Source organism: Corticium candelabrum, chromosome 12 (assembly GCF_963422355.1).
Source record: "Corticium candelabrum chromosome 12, ooCorCand1.1, whole genome shotgun sequence".
Taxonomy (NCBI): Eukaryota; Metazoa; Porifera; class Homoscleromorpha; order Homosclerophorida; family Plakinidae; genus Corticium; species Corticium candelabrum.
In genome coordinates, this window is record NC_085096.1 from 216,770 (window position 1) to 235,000 (window position 18,231).

Genomic DNA, 18,231 nt, shown 5'->3' on the forward strand with positions numbered 1-18,231 from the left:
CTTCCTGGCTCGGTTACGCCCTTCCCGCCCCAGTGCCGCCCCTCCTGGCCCAGTTTCGCCCGGTTCAGCCGTCCCTGCGTCAGCCTTACAATACAGTTGCCTTGACACCATAGCCTGGCCTTCCTCCAGGATCCGCTTTGGGAGGTCCTTTTACGCGAGCTTTTACTTCACACAGAGCACAAGCACGTGACAATTAAACAATGCAAGCATAGTGATTGTGTCTTACTACAAAAGGACTAAATTTCTAGAGACTGTTGCATGACTATCAGACTAGAAAGCACACAGAAGTGTTCAGCAGTAGCATAATAAATTAATACATGTAGATATTGGAACAATCAGTTGCAAATTCCAAGAACAACAACAAGTGAATAAATAGCTAATTGCTATAGCTATACCCAGAAGCTTATAATTGTGTGTGATATGTCAATGTCATTCTTATCACAATACTAATAATCAAGACAATCAGCAAGCAAACAAACAAGTTGCGCTAGCTACATATACTACCCAAAACTCGGTAACAATCACAAAAGTCCAATAGTGCAACTATACCACCATTTTAGGGAGTTGCAGTGGGAGCAAGCACACACTTCAACTCGTTGCTGTGCATCATATTAGTGTTATCAACCCAGCCCAGCCTCTCTGTTCCTGCTCCACAGTAAAGTTTTGATGGCCCAGTGACTTGCTGCAGACCTGCTGAGCATTTGACCTTTGCCTCACAGATTTTCCTGAGAACAGTTTTAACTTTCTTTGATTCTCGAATGACAAGTTTTTTCTTCAGTTGGACAGATACAGTACCGCCAGACACTTTCAATTCAGTGCAGTGACTCATGCAGCTCACTAACAGTCAATCACACAAAACACAATTTTGAGTTATAACAATAACATGAATGGATCAGGAAGTCAGCTGATTATAATTACTAGTAGTTGCTCAGTTGGTCAAGTAATTCAGGTCATTGGTTGGTTGGTCACTTATAATTAGTTGGTTAGTTGACTGTCAGTCAGGCATGTCATATGCTTCATCATGTACCTTCACACTGTGGCATCTCTGCTGAATACTGCCCATCTTGTTGACAAACACGAGTCATGTCACCACGAAGACTGTAATGTTTCTTACAACTGTAGCTCAACGTTGTTCCCACTGGTATTGTCTTAGCATTGCTCCTTACCCTCGGTGAGCTCATCTCAACTAGTGGTCTCTTTACCTTTTGTCGTTTACATCCAGCAGACTTGACACATCTTGGAAGTTCTGCTGAATATTGGCCATTAGGCAAACATTCTCTTGATGCATCCCCTACTAAGTCATATCCTCCTTTACATTTGTACAGAATGGTGGTGCCGACTGAAATCATCTTGAGCTTACGTACATTACGAGGTGATTTCTCTACAAGCATTTTGCTTGGTTGTTCTCGAGGACAGGCAGGAGGTTCCGTTGTCATCATATACATAGGAGGTGAATCAGTCGGAGTGTAGCAAGCCTTCACTAGATTTGCTCCGTACGTCATGCAAATGGTATTCCCTCCACAATCACAGTTGTTGTAATAGCTGCCAATATCGTTCCGCATCAACTCCATTTGTGCTGCTATGCAGTCATTTGTACAAGACATCCCTGTAGCAAGGCTTCTTTGACACATTTGTAGATATTTAGTTTGAAGTGGGCCACACGTCTGATCTGCTCCGCACTGTTGCTGAAGAACCAAACAGTTCATTGGTGTAGTCGCCATAGTTGCTTGTTCAGTAGTCATAACTTCCGGTTGGGTAGCAATTACTTCTGGTATAGGCGTGGTCGGCTTTGGAATTACTGGGCGAACACCCCGGTAGCAAGCCTTCAACAGGTTTGCCGTCCAAAGCGAGCAAATGCGATTCGTTTCGCAGTCGCAGTAGTTGTACTTGCTGCCAATACTATTGGTGAGCAACTGCATGTGTGCTGATTTGCACACTTTGCTACAAGACCTCCCTGTTGCGAAAGTGGTTGCGCAAACTTGTAGGTACTTCGACTGAATTGGACCACACACTGCATGTCTGCCACACTCCAGTTGGATTTGCAAGCATTTTTCTTCTGCATCACTGTGTGACGCAACCAACAACAGAAGGAAGGTACAGAACACTCCACCTGCCATCATGAGGTAGAACAATGGGATGGTGTGATCATCAGCTAATTAGGTTAAGCAATTAAGATGATGACCAACCATGTTAGACCACGCAGTGAAACGATTGTTACCCCGCATTTCTTAATAAATATCGATTTCAACTACAAGTGCAACTACACATGCCATAAAGCCACAATGACATGTCAGTAAAATTTCAAGAAATCCACTCTTTAATTGAACGATTTACGTAAGAATTCCTTCCACTTGGTTAGTCAATGCTACAACTTCAAGTCATGCCAACAAATTTCTGGCTATGACTGTCATAACAGCAAGAAAAACCACAACGAAGAAAAGTCAGAAAGTAAATCTATAACTACCGCAAAGCTTAACGACAACAACACAGACGCAGTGCTTTGAGTTCTACAAAATTATGCAGCTTGATGATTGCGGTTTGATTTCATCCTCATAGATTGTTCCACCCTTGTTAGCCTTCTCCACTGCTGCAACAACCTGGAAAAGAAATGACGTGAAGATGTATGTCCAACGTCTTGAGCTTGATAACTAACTTCTTTCATAATTGGGAAATTGCCTTTCGCTTGCTTGGAAAAGACGAGCTGGGCATTAACTGTGATCTCAAAGTCACCTGGATGAACATTATAGATTACTGGTGTGTGTGTGTGTGTGTGTGTGTGTGTGTGTGTGTGTGTGTGTGTGTGTGTGTGTGTGTGTGTGTTGAAATATGAATGTACCATAACATTTTAAATTTGTGTGTGTGTCCATTCCTAAATTATGAGCTTGTAAGTACATGATACCCTCACGTGCTCGTGTAAACGGAGTATAACTGTACTGTACCTCTCACAGCCAGCCCCTCCCCTTTTCTATTCCCCCGCTTACCAAAAATAGAAAAGGGGAGGAGAAATAGCGAGACTACGTATCCATGTCAACACTTGGCTGCGCATGCTCATTTGACAATACCGCCAGAGCTCGTCAAAACGACCCGAAAACGCCAAACCGAACACTGAGCGACAAACAATGCACTACATTCATGATTGTGACTTAGCCAACGCCTCCCCGTGTACCAAATTCTTTAGCAAACTCTGCAGCTGTGCCTGCAAGTACATATTACATGCAGCTGCACAGTTGCACAGGTGTACAGACGCGAGATGCTAATTAAACGCCTCTAGTTATCGCAGCATAAACTCTGTCTCTCACAATCCCAAGAAATTCATTCATCACCAGAGTCAGACTTTCCCTCCGCCAGGTTTTAGTTCTAGATAACGTGCGTTGGCCTTACGCGTTTTCCCGACGCTTCCAGACACTTCAGCATCCGGTACTGAGGCTTTGATCAGTTTCGCGAGCTCCTCGTACCGGGGCAAGTATCCTCAGGCCCCACTAAACACAAGAAATCGAAGACTTCGTAAGAAAACTCGTTTTCTAAAGCGTTTCTCGTCGCATTTACTCACCAGTACGACACGTGCACTTTAACGGTCATCGAGAAACGATTGAGTAGAGAACAAGCGAAGGTACGCAACAAGGAAACGAAAGAAATGATGATTCACGGTCTCGTGATAAACATACGGGATCTAACTCGTTGCCTCGTAGTCCCGACCGTTGACAGTCGGGGGGCAACGCTCTACGGTAAACAACAAATTTATGATCCTTTCTAAGCATAATGTGGTAATTAAGGAATGCTAGTCATTTCTAGGTGCTACCTCTGCGTGATACGAAGCGTTTTTCGTCGCCATGAACCAGTCCCCTGGGACCGACGAACTGATGTCTGGCGGTGACATGGCCTGTGATCACGTGCGGTCTGTTACTCCGGGTAACTCAGTGATCGGAGGCGGGTGAGTGTTTGTCTGCAGTCAGTGAATAAGGCGGACAAAATCAACGGTCGCGCTGGCGATCATCGTCTTTCGTGTTTCCTAATGTTTTAGATCGCTTTGTGGAGATGTGAAAAGTTGGATTGCGGATGATGTGTTGGTTGCGACGGGAAGAACAGCGAGAAAAGGTGATCTAAGCTAAACAGACAGACAAGCAGCAGCGTACTTTACGTTGTCAGTTAGTAGATAAACTGTCAGGGTATATAGATCAACAAACACACTGTTTTGTAATGTATTGATTAATTAATTACCTAATGTTGTGATTCTTAACGCGCGCTAACTAGGAAAGCACGCTATCTACAACTATTTATATTGAGTTATTATATATTTAAATAGATGTACTCACACCACACACACACACACACACACACACACACACACACACACACACACACACACACACACACACACACACAACACACACACACACACACACACACACACACAACACACACAACACACACATACACACACACACACACACACACACACACACACACACACACACACACACACACACACACACTGTATTTTCTTGGTTCATCACAGGTAAAATGTCTGGTCCATTCCCGTGGCTCTCGTCTTCTATTGCAAACGAATATGCTCTGACTATTTGCTCTCCATACTCCGAACTCCTCAGTAGACCTCAGGCAACTCCTTCTCTTCTTTCGTCTTCACTTAATGGACGAACTGGCAATAGAGGTCCATGGCAAGCATGCAGAGATCATCGCAAGAAGAAACGAGAGAGCTCTGCTATCAAACTCGCTTCTGAAAAGAAGGTGCAGCATTAAAACTTGTCTGTTTGTGTTGATTTGATTTGCTGTTAATTATATCTAACAGAGTGGTTGCACTCCTAATTGTATCACTCAGTTTCACACTTAAAATTAAGTAATAGTGAATGCTGATTGTCTGGTGTTTCTCAGATGGGTATCTACTTGTCTCCGTCGTCAAGCAGTTGTACATCAGTTGAAGACAACAAACGGAAATGTTAGCATTTACACATTTCAATATAGATAAAAGATAAAGGAATAAACAATGGTAGTTGTGTTATAGAATGTTTGTGTAAGTTAGACAGACAGGCAGGCAGACAGGCAGACAGACAGACCAACAGACAGACCAACAGACAGACAGACAAACGGACAGATTGGACAGACAGATATATAGACAGACACACAGACAGACAGACAGACAGACCAACAGACAGACAGACAAACGGACAGATTGGACAGACAGATATATAGACAGACACACAGACAAACAGATTGGACAGACAGATATATAGACAGACACACAGACAGACAGACAAGCAGACAGACAGACAGACAGACAGACAGACATAAATGAAACAGACCTACAACGTTTAGAGTTTAGAGTGATGACTCTTTAGCTTTTAGGTACTGATCTCACTCTTTATGCTGCATTTTATCTGACTGTTTGAGTCTACACATATAGTTACAAATCACATGTTAACTCACTTTTCTTACACACAGTTTCACCTGGTGTTCAGTATCATGTTGCCATCAAGACGTCAAGTTCTTCTGCTGAAGATGTTGTAGCTTGTGTGTGGCTATCGATGACCGGAACGTGTGGCCGTCTCAGGAACGTCTATCTAACACTGGGGAGGATAGCAGTTGTGAAGGGTGGCAGCGTGACGGCACGAAATGCGTGGTGTTTTAGACGTGGAACAATTGAAGTCTTTACTATCTCAGACTTTGACATTGGGAAAATCATTAAGATATCATTACAGGTTTACGCCTCATGGCAGTCTGTCTTCATAACTTGTTGTGTTTTTGTTATTAACTTGAGGTTTATTTGTGTGTAGCATAAGGTGGTTGAGGGTGGTGATTGGTCTATTGATGAGGTGCGTGTTGTTCATAGTGGAATAGGTACGACTTATAAGTTCAATGTGAGAAGTCAAGACACAGATGAACAGATGAGGGACAAGTTGATGAGGCATTCATGGGACAAATCTAGTAGAGGATCAAGTTTAGAGAGTCAAACGAAGGATAAAGACAGTCAAACAGATATGTAAGAGGACTGGATAATAGATGCATCTTATGTAATCTAGACTATTGTATTGGAGGGATGCATCTCATTAGACTATTGTATTGGAGGAATGCATCTCACAATACACTAGACTATTGTATTGGAGGGATGCATCTCACAATACACTAGACTACTGTGTTGGAGGGATATGCATCTCACAATACACTAGACTATTGTATTGGAGGGATGCATCTCACATTACTTGTAGTTCACATTTTGTTTGTTGTAACAGTGTTCCTCAAGCTAAGGATGTCATCTATGAGATACGCGTACATACTGGAAATGTAAGAGGAGGAGGCACTACAGCTAATGTTTTTATGACTCTTACTGGTGACAAATGTACAACACCACATCTGAAACTAAGAAACGAGTGAGTACTTGTGTGTGTGTGTGTGTGTGTGTGTGTGTGTGTGTGTGTGTGTGTGTGTGTGTGTGTGTGTGTGTGTGTGTGTGTGTGTGTGTGTGTGTGTGTGTTACGTGATGGATTTTACTGCATTAGACTTACAGGTAACTTTATACGTGGCTCCACTTCTCTATTCAAGATGAAGTCAATGTCATTAGGAAATCTGCAACAAATCAGGTACACACACACACACACACACACACACACACACACACACACACACACACACACACACACACACACACACACACACACACACACACACACACACACACACACACACATTTGCCTGAGCTTGGGTTGTATATTTAGGATCGAACATGATGACTCAGGAACATCTCCATCGTGGTTTCTAGATCATGTGAGCAAGTTAAACACATAAGATTGTATTGCAAGAATCAAACAATTTTTTACATTGTGTTGCATGTACCTGTTGCACATTTACTTCCTGTGAGTAAGTAAATCAATGTCGTGAATTGATGCATTACATGGTAAGGTGTGTTTGTGTTGTAACTGAAGTGTTTGTGTAAGGTGTCTGTGCGTGAGGTCAGGGACAAGAATAATGACAGTTTAATGTATTTTCCATGTGGCATGTGGTTTGACTCGACAGTGGGAGACAAACGTGTTGTGAGAAGCATTGCAGCTGTCAGACAACTACCATTCAAAGAAACATCTGGTATGTTAATACAGACAATGTATGACGAAAATATATTTCAAAGAAAGTAACAATTTGAGTTGAAAAGTATGATGTCTGTCTGTGTGTCTGTCTATCATGGATGACATAGTGATCTTTCAACTTAATTAAAGTAGCAATTTGAGTCAGCACGTACGATGTATGTCTCTTTCAACTGAAGCTTGAAATTGATGCCTGGGTGCCTGCCCTGAGCAAGTAAAATATCAGTAGGAAAAGTGCTGGCTAGTTCATTTGCTTGCTTAACATAGGAAGTGAATTTGTAGTACACTGACCTTGTGTGCTTGCACGTCTGTACTATAGCATGCATTCATTAGCAATCGTGCATATCTTATATGTGGCAAACACACCTGCTACATACTAATTGCAATAGTCTATTGTCTGGTATTCAATATGCTATGCACATGTCAATGATGGAAAGTTAGAGATTCCTTCAAAGTCTGTCTGTTTGTCCGTCTGTCTGTTTGTCTATCTATCTGTCTGTCTGTCTGTCTGTCTGTCTGTCAAATCTTTTTATAATTTTATACATCAAGATTCAAAGCTAATACCAGCGAAACTAAAGTAACGGCTAATGAACAATAAGTGTCACAACTACAACAATAGATTACACTAATACATAACGAGTAGAATTAATCGTCTGTTTGTCTGTCAGTTGGTGTGTCACTGTGTCTGCCTATCTGTCTTGTCTGTCAATCAGTTGCTCAAGACCATGATATCCCACCTGCTACCTTATTACTACACACATAGCTCAATCAATTCATTTCCTATTGTTTGTTCTCCAGGTTTCCAAAGCTATGTCGTTACAACTGTGACTGGCACAGAGAGAGGAGCGGGTACAACGGCTGTGGTGTATGCGACGCTCCACGGAAGTATTGCCACGTCACGTGAATGCATTCTTGACAGCTCAAGACAAAATTTTTCACCCGGGAGGTAGACATTAATTTGTTAATTAAAACTTTTAGAGACAAATTTCACAATTAAAAACCCAAATTATTATTATTCATGTTTAATTAACTTAAACAGGTTGTTTCACATTGCGTGTTGTTGTTTTAATTTTTAGTAATTATAACTATACAGAACAGGTTTAGTGTTGGAAATTATGCCTGACAGTTAGGGCACATTTCTTTTACCTCCATCACTGGCTAATCTGGATGAGGAGGTAGAGTTTCTGCACGTTTCATTTACCACCACCAAATAAGGCAGTGGAGCTCCACCAGCTCCACCAATTCAACCACCCTCTCGCTTGTTAAGCCAGTGGAGGTTCGGTAGAGGTAGCTAGGTCACTGGTCACCTCTAAGAGAAGAGATATCAAGCCATTAAAGAGAAGAGATATCAGGACATCTGATTCCTTAGCCAGAGAAATGGCAAGAACAGCTCAAAATGCAGTCAAAATCTCACTAACTTTGTCCATTTACTCAAACAACACACTGCACATGTTCACCTCTACCATCGCATTTCTTTTTCTTGCTTCCACCCAGTTTACTTCTGCTCTACCGAAGTACTTCTATTGCCTTATCCGGATTAGCCAGTGGAGGTAAAGAAATGCGCCCTTATGTTTTGTTACAATCTGCGTAGCACAAAAGAGTGAGGTTGTAATGTTTTGGAGGTGTTTGTGTGTGTGTGTGTGTGTGTGTGTGTGTGTGTGTGTGTGTGCACGTGTGTGTGCGTGCACGCACAGATGTGTGATGTTATTATATCTTTATTTATTGTGTGCATATAAGCATAATGCATCAAGTGAGATATGATTTTGAATGATTTGTTAGTTTCCTTTATTTTTTGTTTGTAGGAAAGACAGTTTCACAGTAACCGTGATGCGAGATTTGGGTGAAATCTTGGCTGTTCAGATTCGTCATGATAACTCTGGATCAAGTCCAAACTGGTCACTCAAGAAGGTGTTTGCACAGTTTTTGTATTGGGTGTGTCTGTTTGTTTGTTTGTGTTTTTGGTTATCTATCTGTTTGTTTGTTTGTGTGTTGGTTTGTTTGTCTATTTGTTTGTTTCTTGTCTGTTTGTTTGTTTACTTGTTTGTCTGTCTGTTTGTTTGTTTGTTTGTTATGTTTGTTTGTATGTTTGTCTATCTGTTTGTTTGTTTATGTGTTTGTTGTCTGTCTATTTGTTTTTGTCTGTCTGTCTGTCTGTCTGTTTGTTTATTTGTCTGTTTGTCTGTGTGCCTGTCTGTCTGTCTGTTTGTTTATTTGTGGGTTTGTCTGTTTGTTTGTGTTTGTTTGCATGTTTGTTTGTCTTTGTCTTTATTTCTTTACTCATTTGATCGGACAAGAGCATGCTTGACTCTTTCTACTGCATTGTTACAGCTTTCTGTACTGGATGTTTGTCGAATGCTATCATACGAATTTCCATGTCAGAGTTGGCTCTCAAACAAGCTTCCCGGTTGTAGCTCTTCCATCACACTTACACAATACAAAAAGTCTCTCAGAAATGTAGAAACTCAAACACCTTTACCACACACTTTCCCAGCTGAACACGACACAACAACAAACACTCACTCACATCACAAAGTCCTGGATGTTCCAATTAATGCAGTGAGAGAAGAAAGGTCAACCAACATGCAGCAAACCTTCTCACCCAGACCTCCCACAGCTAAGAGACGACAGAAGCAACAACGTGGGAAGTTTTCCATATTGAATTGTGAGACAATACGCAAGCAGGAGTCTAAATCCAGTGTGACAGACAGGAAGCCTACAGAAACTATCACATCCACACCAAGGCAAATGATACCTACCGAGCATCAAGAATCAGGTGATATTAATGACTAACGTTTTGTATTTTATTTTTTGAAAAATATTTACTGTCAAATAAAAACACATTTTATCAAATTTGAATAAATTTGAATAAGTAGTGGTCACTTGTGCAGATGTCAATTTACATTGCTGTTTGTAACTCTGTCGTTATGCAAGTGTTATACCATCTGTGATGTCACTCCAATGTGTTAATATTCAATGCATGACTTACAGACGAGACATCATACATTCAGGCAGTAGTCTGTAGCTGCTTATAAAGATTATCACAAAAGACTGATGAATTATGGATTGATGCTTTAATTTGATTTGTAATTTAATTTTGAATTGATTATCTATACATATCTATCTATACATATATATATATATATATATATATATATATATATATATATATATTATATTTTTTTACTTTTTAAAAACTAACCCAAAACCAACCCAAACCCCCCACTCTACAAAAAGTCTAGAACGTCATCAGAGCAATCTACAGACAATCTCTCTAGAATTATCTTTGCATTATACAACCAGAGTTTAATAGAAAGCCGTTGGTGGAAATAGGACGTGGCCTGGCTCATTGTGAGGTGACTGTGGAATGTTGTTCTTCTGCGATTGATTTTAAAATCTGGAGACTAGACGGCGACCACAAGCCCAGACTTTCAACAACTAGTGGATAAAACACAACTCCATTCTCACTAACAATGTCTTTATATGAGCTGTCTTTCTCTCTTTCTCCAGCTTCTGCCGCAACCCCTGCTTGACAAGCTGCCTTTACCATATATGTTGGTTGGAGAGAATTTCTTATTGTGATGTCAAAGTAAGTCAGTCGCCCTCTCTCAAAGTCTGGATGGTATACATCTCCTGGTCTTGCATTCGAGTTACCACAAAGCCGTTGTTCACGCCGACAATTGGCATTATCAGATAATAGTGCTTCAAATACTACGTCAGCAAGAGCGTTGTGTCGTCTGTTTCTCCAGTTTCCCTCTCTGCAACCCAGTAGATGGTTCCCATAACTGTCTAAAACCTGTCCACAGGAACAACGCTTTGAGCTTGGAGGAGGTGGGAAGAAAGGTATCCCCAACCATGTGCGAACAGCGATTATGAACTCCCTCTGGAGCATGGCAAGGCTGAGATTGGGGTTGGATATTGCCCTTAGCCATGCTCCAGCGTGAGGAGCAGATATCGTGTAGTCGAGCACGATCTCTCAAACTTGCTTTCTCTAAATATATATATATATATAAAGACAAGATCCTAAATGTTTGTTCACCTACTACTTTTTCACGCTCGGCTCGTTGTCACTTGAATTCTCCAGACGTACCTACTGAATGTTGGTTTCGATAGGTTTGTCTTCTTTCGGTGGTCAGCCCTCGAGTGATAAAGCTCTCTATTCTGTCCGACATTGATCAGATTGCTAAGAATGACATTCAAACTATTAAGTGCAATATGGAATCTAATTGTACATGGACTACTCGCTGCTAATTACCTACAACATCTAACTGTAACTAAAATTCTAAACGAGATACTTTCATGGTAATTCCTCGCAATTTAATGCACCCGGATGAAGCTGGGCAATGTAGATAGTTTATTTAATAATTGTTAAATTAAGTTATTAATTAATTAATTTGAGTTTTATCTTTTATGTTAAAAAGTAGAATTTGTAAAGTTCAGCATGTTCTATTTTAATATGGAATTAAATGAAATTTTACAAATTTAATTGTTGGAAAGACTTTGATGGTATTAAACTGCATATGCTGAGAAGATACTTAGCAATCAATTTTTATACCAAGCAGTTAGTCAAACAGGGCGGAGTGAAATAGAATGCTGGTAATGGCTGCAATAACAGTGTGTGTGTGTGTGTGTGTGTGTGTGTGTGTGTGTGTGTGTGTGTGTGTGTGTGTGTGTGTGTGTGTGTGTGTGTGTGTGTGTGTGTGTGTGTGTGTGTGTGTGTGTGTGTGTGTGTGTGTGTGTGTGTGTGTGTGTGTGTGTGTGTGTGTGGTGTAATAGCTCAATTGGTTAGAGAGTGCATTTGGAGAATGAAAACATCCGGGACCTTACAGGGTTGCATGTTTAAGTCTCAGTGATGGCAAGCTATGGCATAATTCCCGTAAGCAAGAAACTTACACACAATTGCTTCTCTCAACTCAGGAGTATAAATGAGTACCTGGTCATTGACTGGGGTGGACATGACCGCTGGCTTGGCCCTAACATTATGCAGCAGACGTGTACTTGTCGGCCTTGGTGTCCAGTCCCAAAGCTGCGCCATAGTCGGTACCCCTGGATGACTCTGGCCAAGCTCCAGGTGGATTGTAGCGCTGGCCCTAAGCCTCCACGTAGCGCATGGAGGCCCTGTCTCTAGAAGCAGGGGGAGCTATCTCCACAACTGACCTTAAGGTTGACGTCATTCACGAATGACGTGGAGGGCTTGACATTTGTTCATTTGTCCATTTGTGTGTGTGTGTGTGTGTGTGTGTGTGTGTGTGTGTGTGTGTGTGTGTGTGTGTGTATGGTATGTGTGCACGTGAATAAAACAGTTAAATGAAATATTAGTTAGTTGAAATAGCAGGAATGACTTTAGCTCAATGTGTCAACACATCATAATGTAATTGCATGTGATCGTGTTGTATGGTGTTTGTATGAGGAGTTGGTCAGTTGATTATATTGTAATTGATTTGTATAGGGATGGTGTTGGATGAGAGTATGAGAGAAGAAGAAGAAGATTCTCAGAAGAGCAATTTTGAGACAAAAGAGTGTGAAGTGGTATTGGAAAGTGGCAATAAGGCAGACGCTCCAAGAAAATCAAGTAGCTCATCAACAGCAAGTACAATCAGTGAAGCATTACAGTCGTCAGATGCACAAGATGACAACAACCAGTCTCTTGATAACCTGGCTGTTTCAACAGGTGACATTGCTACTTTGGATAGTCACGTGAATATCTCAAACAAAGATGCTGCAGAAGATGTCACAGTTGACCAAGACAATCACGTGATCACTTCAAAGGATCATGCAGCATCTTCTGATGATCAAGTCAGTGACATGACAACACAAGAAGAACAACGAGAACAAGAGAAAGATCAACAACAACAACAAAAACAACAACAACAGCAACAATATCAGCAAAGACAAGAACAAGACAAACAAGAACAAGTGGGACCAGAGCAAGACAAACAAGAACAAGTGGGACAAAAACAAGAACAAGTGGGACAAGAACAAGGAGAGCAAGGTGGAAACAATATATTTGGCTAGCTGTGAAATGTGGCATTATTTACTTGTTGTTCAGTATTGTCTTTTTTACTTGCAGAGCATCGAACTGAGGTAGGAGAACAACATTTTTATGCATATTCAAATCAAACAGTTGCAGATCACTTGACCAATCACAGTAAAACAGATCTGGGTGACATTTCTCTTGATGAGCCACAAACGAAGCAAGAAGCAACAAACGGAGACCACAATGTGTTGAGTACTGACAAGTCTGGCCATCTGTTAATAGACAGAGATAGCAACAATGCACTAGACAACAGCGGAGACTCAAAATATATTGACTCTGTGTCTGCACGTGAACCTTATGATGATGTTAGCAGTCACGTGACCCAAGCATCAGACAATGTAGACTCTCAATCAAGTGACTATGCACAGTCAGCGGATGAAATCACTGGTAAGGCTGCAGATGCTGTACGCAGCAGCAAGTCAGAACGTTTGTCTTCTATGGAACCAATTAAAGAGGAAACATCGCCCTCTACTGAAGCATCTGTGAATAAAGACGTTGATGTGAAACAGGATACCTCATCTACACAGTCGTTCAATGAGAATGAAGATGCTCTGTCTTCTTCGTCATCAGACATTGAGCTGAAGGCATTGGCGGAAGAAGACGAGCATGAAGGTACACAATCTTTGTCTGAGCTAGCAGAAGAAGCAATGGGTGACGGCATTAACCATGAAGATGATGGGCCACAGCACTATGAAGTGACTGTTTATACCACAGATATAGTTCACGGAGGAACTAGTGCTAACGTATTTGCTGATCTTTATGGATCTAATAAAGTAAACACAGGGCCTTTGCCTCTTTCCAAACCAAACTCAAATTGCTTCAGTCGTGGATCAGTGGATGCGTTTGTTGTTGAGACTCCTTTTCTTGGCTCGTTTATAGACAAAGTGCGTATCAGTCATGACAACAGTGGCTTCACCTCTGCATGGCATGTAGACAAAGTCGAGCTATGTCGTGTTGTTACTGAGAAGAATGCAGATGGGGTGGATCAGTGGAGGTCTGTTGACAAGATAGTAACGTATCCATGCAATCAGTGGCTATCCAGGAGCAACGATGATGGGGAAATTGTGAGGGAGTTGGTGCCAATGATCACAGCAAATGAACATAAAGCAGTGACAAGGCAGGACACGCTTTCACTGAAGAACTACAATGTCTATGTCTTCACTGGCAACGTCATGTTTGCAGGAACTAATGCTAACATTTATGTTACAATTTATGGTTCAAAGGGTGATACAGGAGAGAGACAACTTCGATCATCTGAAACTCACAAAGATAAATTTGAACGAGACCATGTGGACGTTTTCAATCTTTCGGCTGCAGACCTGGGGAAAATATCTCGGCTAAAGGTGCGGAGAGACAAAGGTCTGTTGGGATCAGATTATTATCTGGAGAAGGTGGAGGTGGTGGACGTATTGGATGGGAGGAATACAGTGTTTATGTGTCAGCAGTGGCTGTCTGATGAGCAGAGCAACGGAGGTTTGTTGGAAAGGGAGTTTATGGCTTTGGAGCCAGAAAAGTTGAAGACAAGGTCGACTGGAAGAGTGCCATCTAGGCAAGGTGAAATATAGTTTGATGGATGATTGAATCAGAGACAGACAGACAGACAGACAGACAGACAGACAGACAGATGAAAGGACGGACGGATGGATGGACAGACAGACAGACATATTGAGAGAATGGATTATGATTTAGTAAGCAATTTATGTATTTTATGAATCTTGGTTAGGCACCAACTACAAAATCACAGTCAAGACAGGCGACATACGTTACGCTGGCACATCAGCCAACATTTTCCTAACACTTTTTGGAGAAGACAACTCATCTGACGAGCTCCATCTTCAACAGTCACTTACAAGCGACAACACATTTGAGCGCAACCAAATAGACATTTTCGTATTTGACATTCCTTTCAATCTTGGGCCTCTGAACTTGATTAAAATTTGGCATGACAATAAAGGATTTGGATCATCGTGGTTTCTTGAGTCTGTGCAAGTGTGTGACGAGTCAACAGGGAACGTTTATGACTTTCCATGTCACGGTTGGTTGGCAAGAGACAAAGGAGATGGCAAAACATTAAGAGAGTTAACATGTTCAACTGTGAGGTCTGAATGGGAAAGCACGAGTGGAAAGGAGACAGATGTGATGTTGCCAGATAAGTCAAAGTCACAGAGGTTGAAAGAGAGATATCCTTTGGTTAACAGATGAGACACACTGGCTAATGAATAGACACACAGAGAGGCAAATTCTCTCGAGTACGGACAGACAGATGGATGGACATACAGATGGACAGACTGATGGATGGACAGATGGACAGGTAGACAGACTGACACATCATAGACAGGCGAACCAGACAAATCTAGAACTGCAACATGATGCATAGACACACTTGTCTTATTTGCTGTATTGAATGATTGAATGATTTTATCCTTGACTACATGTCACGTGGATATGGAGTATGTTTCAAATGGCAAGCCAAGGAAACAAAGGCTTTGTGACTGAACCTGAAATGATTAAACTGTGTCGTAAGCTAAACATTGCTGTGCCAACAAACACGATTAAAGATCGATTCAAAGTTAGTCGAATGGTTTGGTTTGTCGTTTGTTCTCAATCTGGAGATTTTTGGTAGGAAGTTGCCGGTAATGGAGGAAAGTCAACTTGTAGTCAGGTTGATTATCAACAGTTTAAGAAGTGTTTTAAGGGATTGGTTGGCAGACCTGAAGTATTGTTGTTGTTTAACAGGTGAGTGTGTAACCTACACACACACACACACACACACACACACACACACACACACACACACACACACACACACACACACACACACTATTGCTAATCTAGTATAATTGTCTAACTTTCTAATGGATATCAGGTATTCAAGCAACAGACAATGGTTGACTGCTGATGAGCTGTTGTTATTCCTCTCGACTGAACAAGAGGTTTTTAGTGATTTTAAACTTTCACATGACATGAGACCTTAGTTGTGTAATTTACTGTTAGGTTGCAAGTCCATCCATAGAATTCTGTGAAGGTGTTATCAAACATTATGGAGAAACCACAGATGATAGACATGCAAAAATGCTGACACTGGAAGGTCTTTCTTGTTTGTTTTTTGTTTGTCTGTCTGTCTCTATGTATGTATGTTGTATGTTTCTCTGTCTGTCTGTCTGTCTGTATGTATGTATGTATGTATGTATGTATGTATGTGTGCATGTGTTTGTATGTTTGTCTGTGTGTCTGCATGTATATCTGTCTGTTTGTCTGTCTGTTTGGGTGTCTTCCTGATTTATTGATTTAAGTACTTTCTGTTTTTTTTGCAGCTTTTACTCAGTATTTGTTGAGCGCTGAGAATGGCATATTTAATACTATTCATACAGCGGTCTACCAGGACATGACACAACCTCTCACACACTATTATATTGCATCATCACACAACACGTAAGTATTTCACTACATTATTGATAAGAATGGAAAGACAGAAAGATATACATACATACATACCTACAGACAGATAGACAAACAGACAGATGGACTTGGGTCCCAATTGTCTTAGAACTTGGTGATTATTAGCATATGACAGACAGACAGACAGACAGATAGATATATAGACAGGCTGCTGGCTTGATGAATGGCTAGGTACTTTGCTTGTTATATTATGTTGTACCAATTAGTGTCTCTAGAACTTTGTGTGCAAATTACATTTTGAGAGACAAATGGAACTGACAGACTTTTTGTTGGTTGGCACACAGACAAACTGACAAGCAAAATAGAAGACATAGATTTTGGCATTGTATTGTTGACATTATAGCCTAAGTGTTGCTTAGGTACTTGATGGAGCACCAACTGAAAGGTAAATCGAGTGAAGAGGGTTATGCTCGAGCTCTACGAAAAGGATGCAGATGTGTAGAAAGTGAGTGATGCTTTTCGATTTCTGCACTGGTCTTGTTTTGTATTGTTTTGTATAATTGTTTGATTAGTTAATTGGTTTGTTTTTTGTTGTTTGTGTATGGTTGTTTGCTGTTTGTATATTTTTTGTATATTTGTTTGTTTGTTGTTTGTACAAGTTTGTGTGTATATTTGTTTGTATATTGTTTGTATATTTGTTTGTATATTTGTTTGTATATTTGTTTGCATATTTGTTTGTATATTTGTTTTTATATTTGTTTGTATATTTGTTTGTATATTTGTTTTTATATTTGTTTGTATATTGTTTGTATATTTGTTTGTATATTTGTTTGCATATTTGTTTGTATATTTGTTTTATATTTGTTTGTATATTTGTTTGTATATTGTTTGTATATTTGTTGTATATTTGTTTGTATATTTGTTTGTATATTTGTTTGTATATTGTTTGTATATTTGTTTGTATATTTGTTTGTATATTTGTTTGTATATTTGTTTTTATATTTGTTTGTTTATTTTTTGTTTGTTGTTTGTATGTGTGTTTGTATATTTGTTTGTGTGTTACTTTGTATTGTATCAGTTTAGCATTAGACTGCCAAAGACTAAAAGAAAGTTGTTGCAGTAAATGCTGGATAGCTTTAGAGACCGTTGTCCCTGTAGTTTTAACAGTTCTTCTTGCTGTAATTGTTAAATCTCTAAAGAACTGGGAGACCAAACTCCCAGAGTCTCTACAACTAGAGGATAGAAGTCACATCCAGCTGCGTTAACTTCATCTTCATACTGTGCAATCTTCTTGGAGTCTCCTCCAGCAGCTGCCGCTCCTGGTTGGGTGGTTGATTCTAGGAGATATGATGCCTGTAGGGAATTCCTACTGTCACATCAAAATACGCAGCTTGGCTCTGGAGGAAGTCAGGATGAAACACATTCCCTAGTCTGGCATTGTTGTGGCTGTTGCACCATTGCTCCTTCTTGCAGTCGCGATTGTCCACAAGAACTGTGTTGAAAATGACGTCACAAAGTGTGTCATGCCTTTTATTTCTTAGTGAGCCATGACCACAACCCAAGACATGATCTCCATGTGTATTGATGACGGTACTACAAGGACACCTAACGGCCGAAGGAGGAGATGGAAACACAGGAATGCCAAGCCACATACGAAGAGCATCCATAAAATTCCTGAGGAGACATGACCAGGCCTAATTTCTGGTT

At 40.6% G+C, this 18,231-nt stretch overlaps 2 protein-coding genes and 1 long non-coding RNA gene across 3 annotated transcripts in view; 1 reads left to right on the forward strand and 2 right to left on the reverse strand.

The window, feature by feature from the left end:
* Positions 1–346: 346 nt before the first annotated feature.
* LOC134188146 (uncharacterized) lies at positions 347–2,128 on the reverse strand. Its single transcript, XM_062656344.1, has 2 exons — positions 1,028–2,128; positions 347–837 (listed from the first exon to the last, which is right to left on the reverse strand). The coding sequence occupies exons 1-2, from the start codon at positions 2,118–2,120 to the stop codon at positions 557–559; spliced, it is 1,374 nt and encodes a 457-aa protein (XP_062512328.1). The 5' UTR covers positions 2,121–2,128; the 3' UTR covers positions 347–556.
* A 171-nt stretch (positions 2,129–2,299) lies between these two features.
* On the reverse strand, positions 2,300–3,676 carry LOC134187995 (uncharacterized). Its single transcript, XR_009971223.1, has 4 exons — positions 3,551–3,676; positions 3,382–3,479; positions 2,654–2,730; positions 2,300–2,597 (listed from the first exon to the last, which is right to left on the reverse strand). It is a non-coding gene; the product is annotated as an uncharacterized LOC134187995 (long non-coding RNA).
* Positions 3,677–3,909: 233 nt separating this feature from the next.
* Positions 3,910–18,231, forward strand: part of LOC134188241 (uncharacterized) — a 26,965-nt gene continuing 12,643 nt past the window's right edge. Inside the window, exons 1-22 of the mRNA XM_062656439.1 lie at positions 3,910–3,931; positions 4,022–4,095; positions 4,517–4,746; positions 4,891–4,954; positions 5,458–5,714; positions 5,790–5,995; positions 6,246–6,383; positions 6,513–6,593; positions 6,729–6,777; positions 6,948–7,092; positions 7,890–8,037; positions 8,894–9,023; positions 9,420–9,864; positions 12,538–13,080; positions 13,159–14,679; positions 14,849–15,305; positions 15,565–15,694; positions 15,749–15,861; positions 15,992–16,058; positions 16,120–16,213; positions 16,440–16,557; positions 16,944–17,029. Coding sequence (XP_062512423.1) covers positions 4,522–4,746; positions 4,891–4,954; positions 5,458–5,714; positions 5,790–5,995; positions 6,246–6,383; positions 6,513–6,593; positions 6,729–6,777; positions 6,948–7,092; positions 7,890–8,037; positions 8,894–9,023; positions 9,420–9,864; positions 12,538–13,080; positions 13,159–14,679; positions 14,849–15,305; positions 15,565–15,694; positions 15,749–15,861; positions 15,992–16,058; positions 16,120–16,213; positions 16,440–16,557; positions 16,944–17,029 — 5,017 coding nt within the window. The 5' untranslated portion in view covers positions 3,910–3,931; positions 4,022–4,095; positions 4,517–4,521. The remainder of the gene's footprint in view (positions 3,932–4,021; positions 4,096–4,516; positions 4,747–4,890; positions 4,955–5,457; positions 5,715–5,789; positions 5,996–6,245; positions 6,384–6,512; positions 6,594–6,728; positions 6,778–6,947; positions 7,093–7,889; positions 8,038–8,893; positions 9,024–9,419; positions 9,865–12,537; positions 13,081–13,158; positions 14,680–14,848; positions 15,306–15,564; positions 15,695–15,748; positions 15,862–15,991; positions 16,059–16,119; positions 16,214–16,439; positions 16,558–16,943; positions 17,030–18,231) is intronic.

Coding starts and splice junctions, on each gene's coding strand:
- LOC134188146 (XM_062656344.1), bottom strand. CDS start 2,120: ATGATGGCAGGTGGAGTGTTCTGTACCTTCCTTCTGTTGTTGGTTGCG. Junction 838..1,027: donor AGAGATGCCACAGTGTGAAG/GTACATGATGAA, acceptor ATTGACTGTTAG/TGAGCTGCATGAGTCACTGC.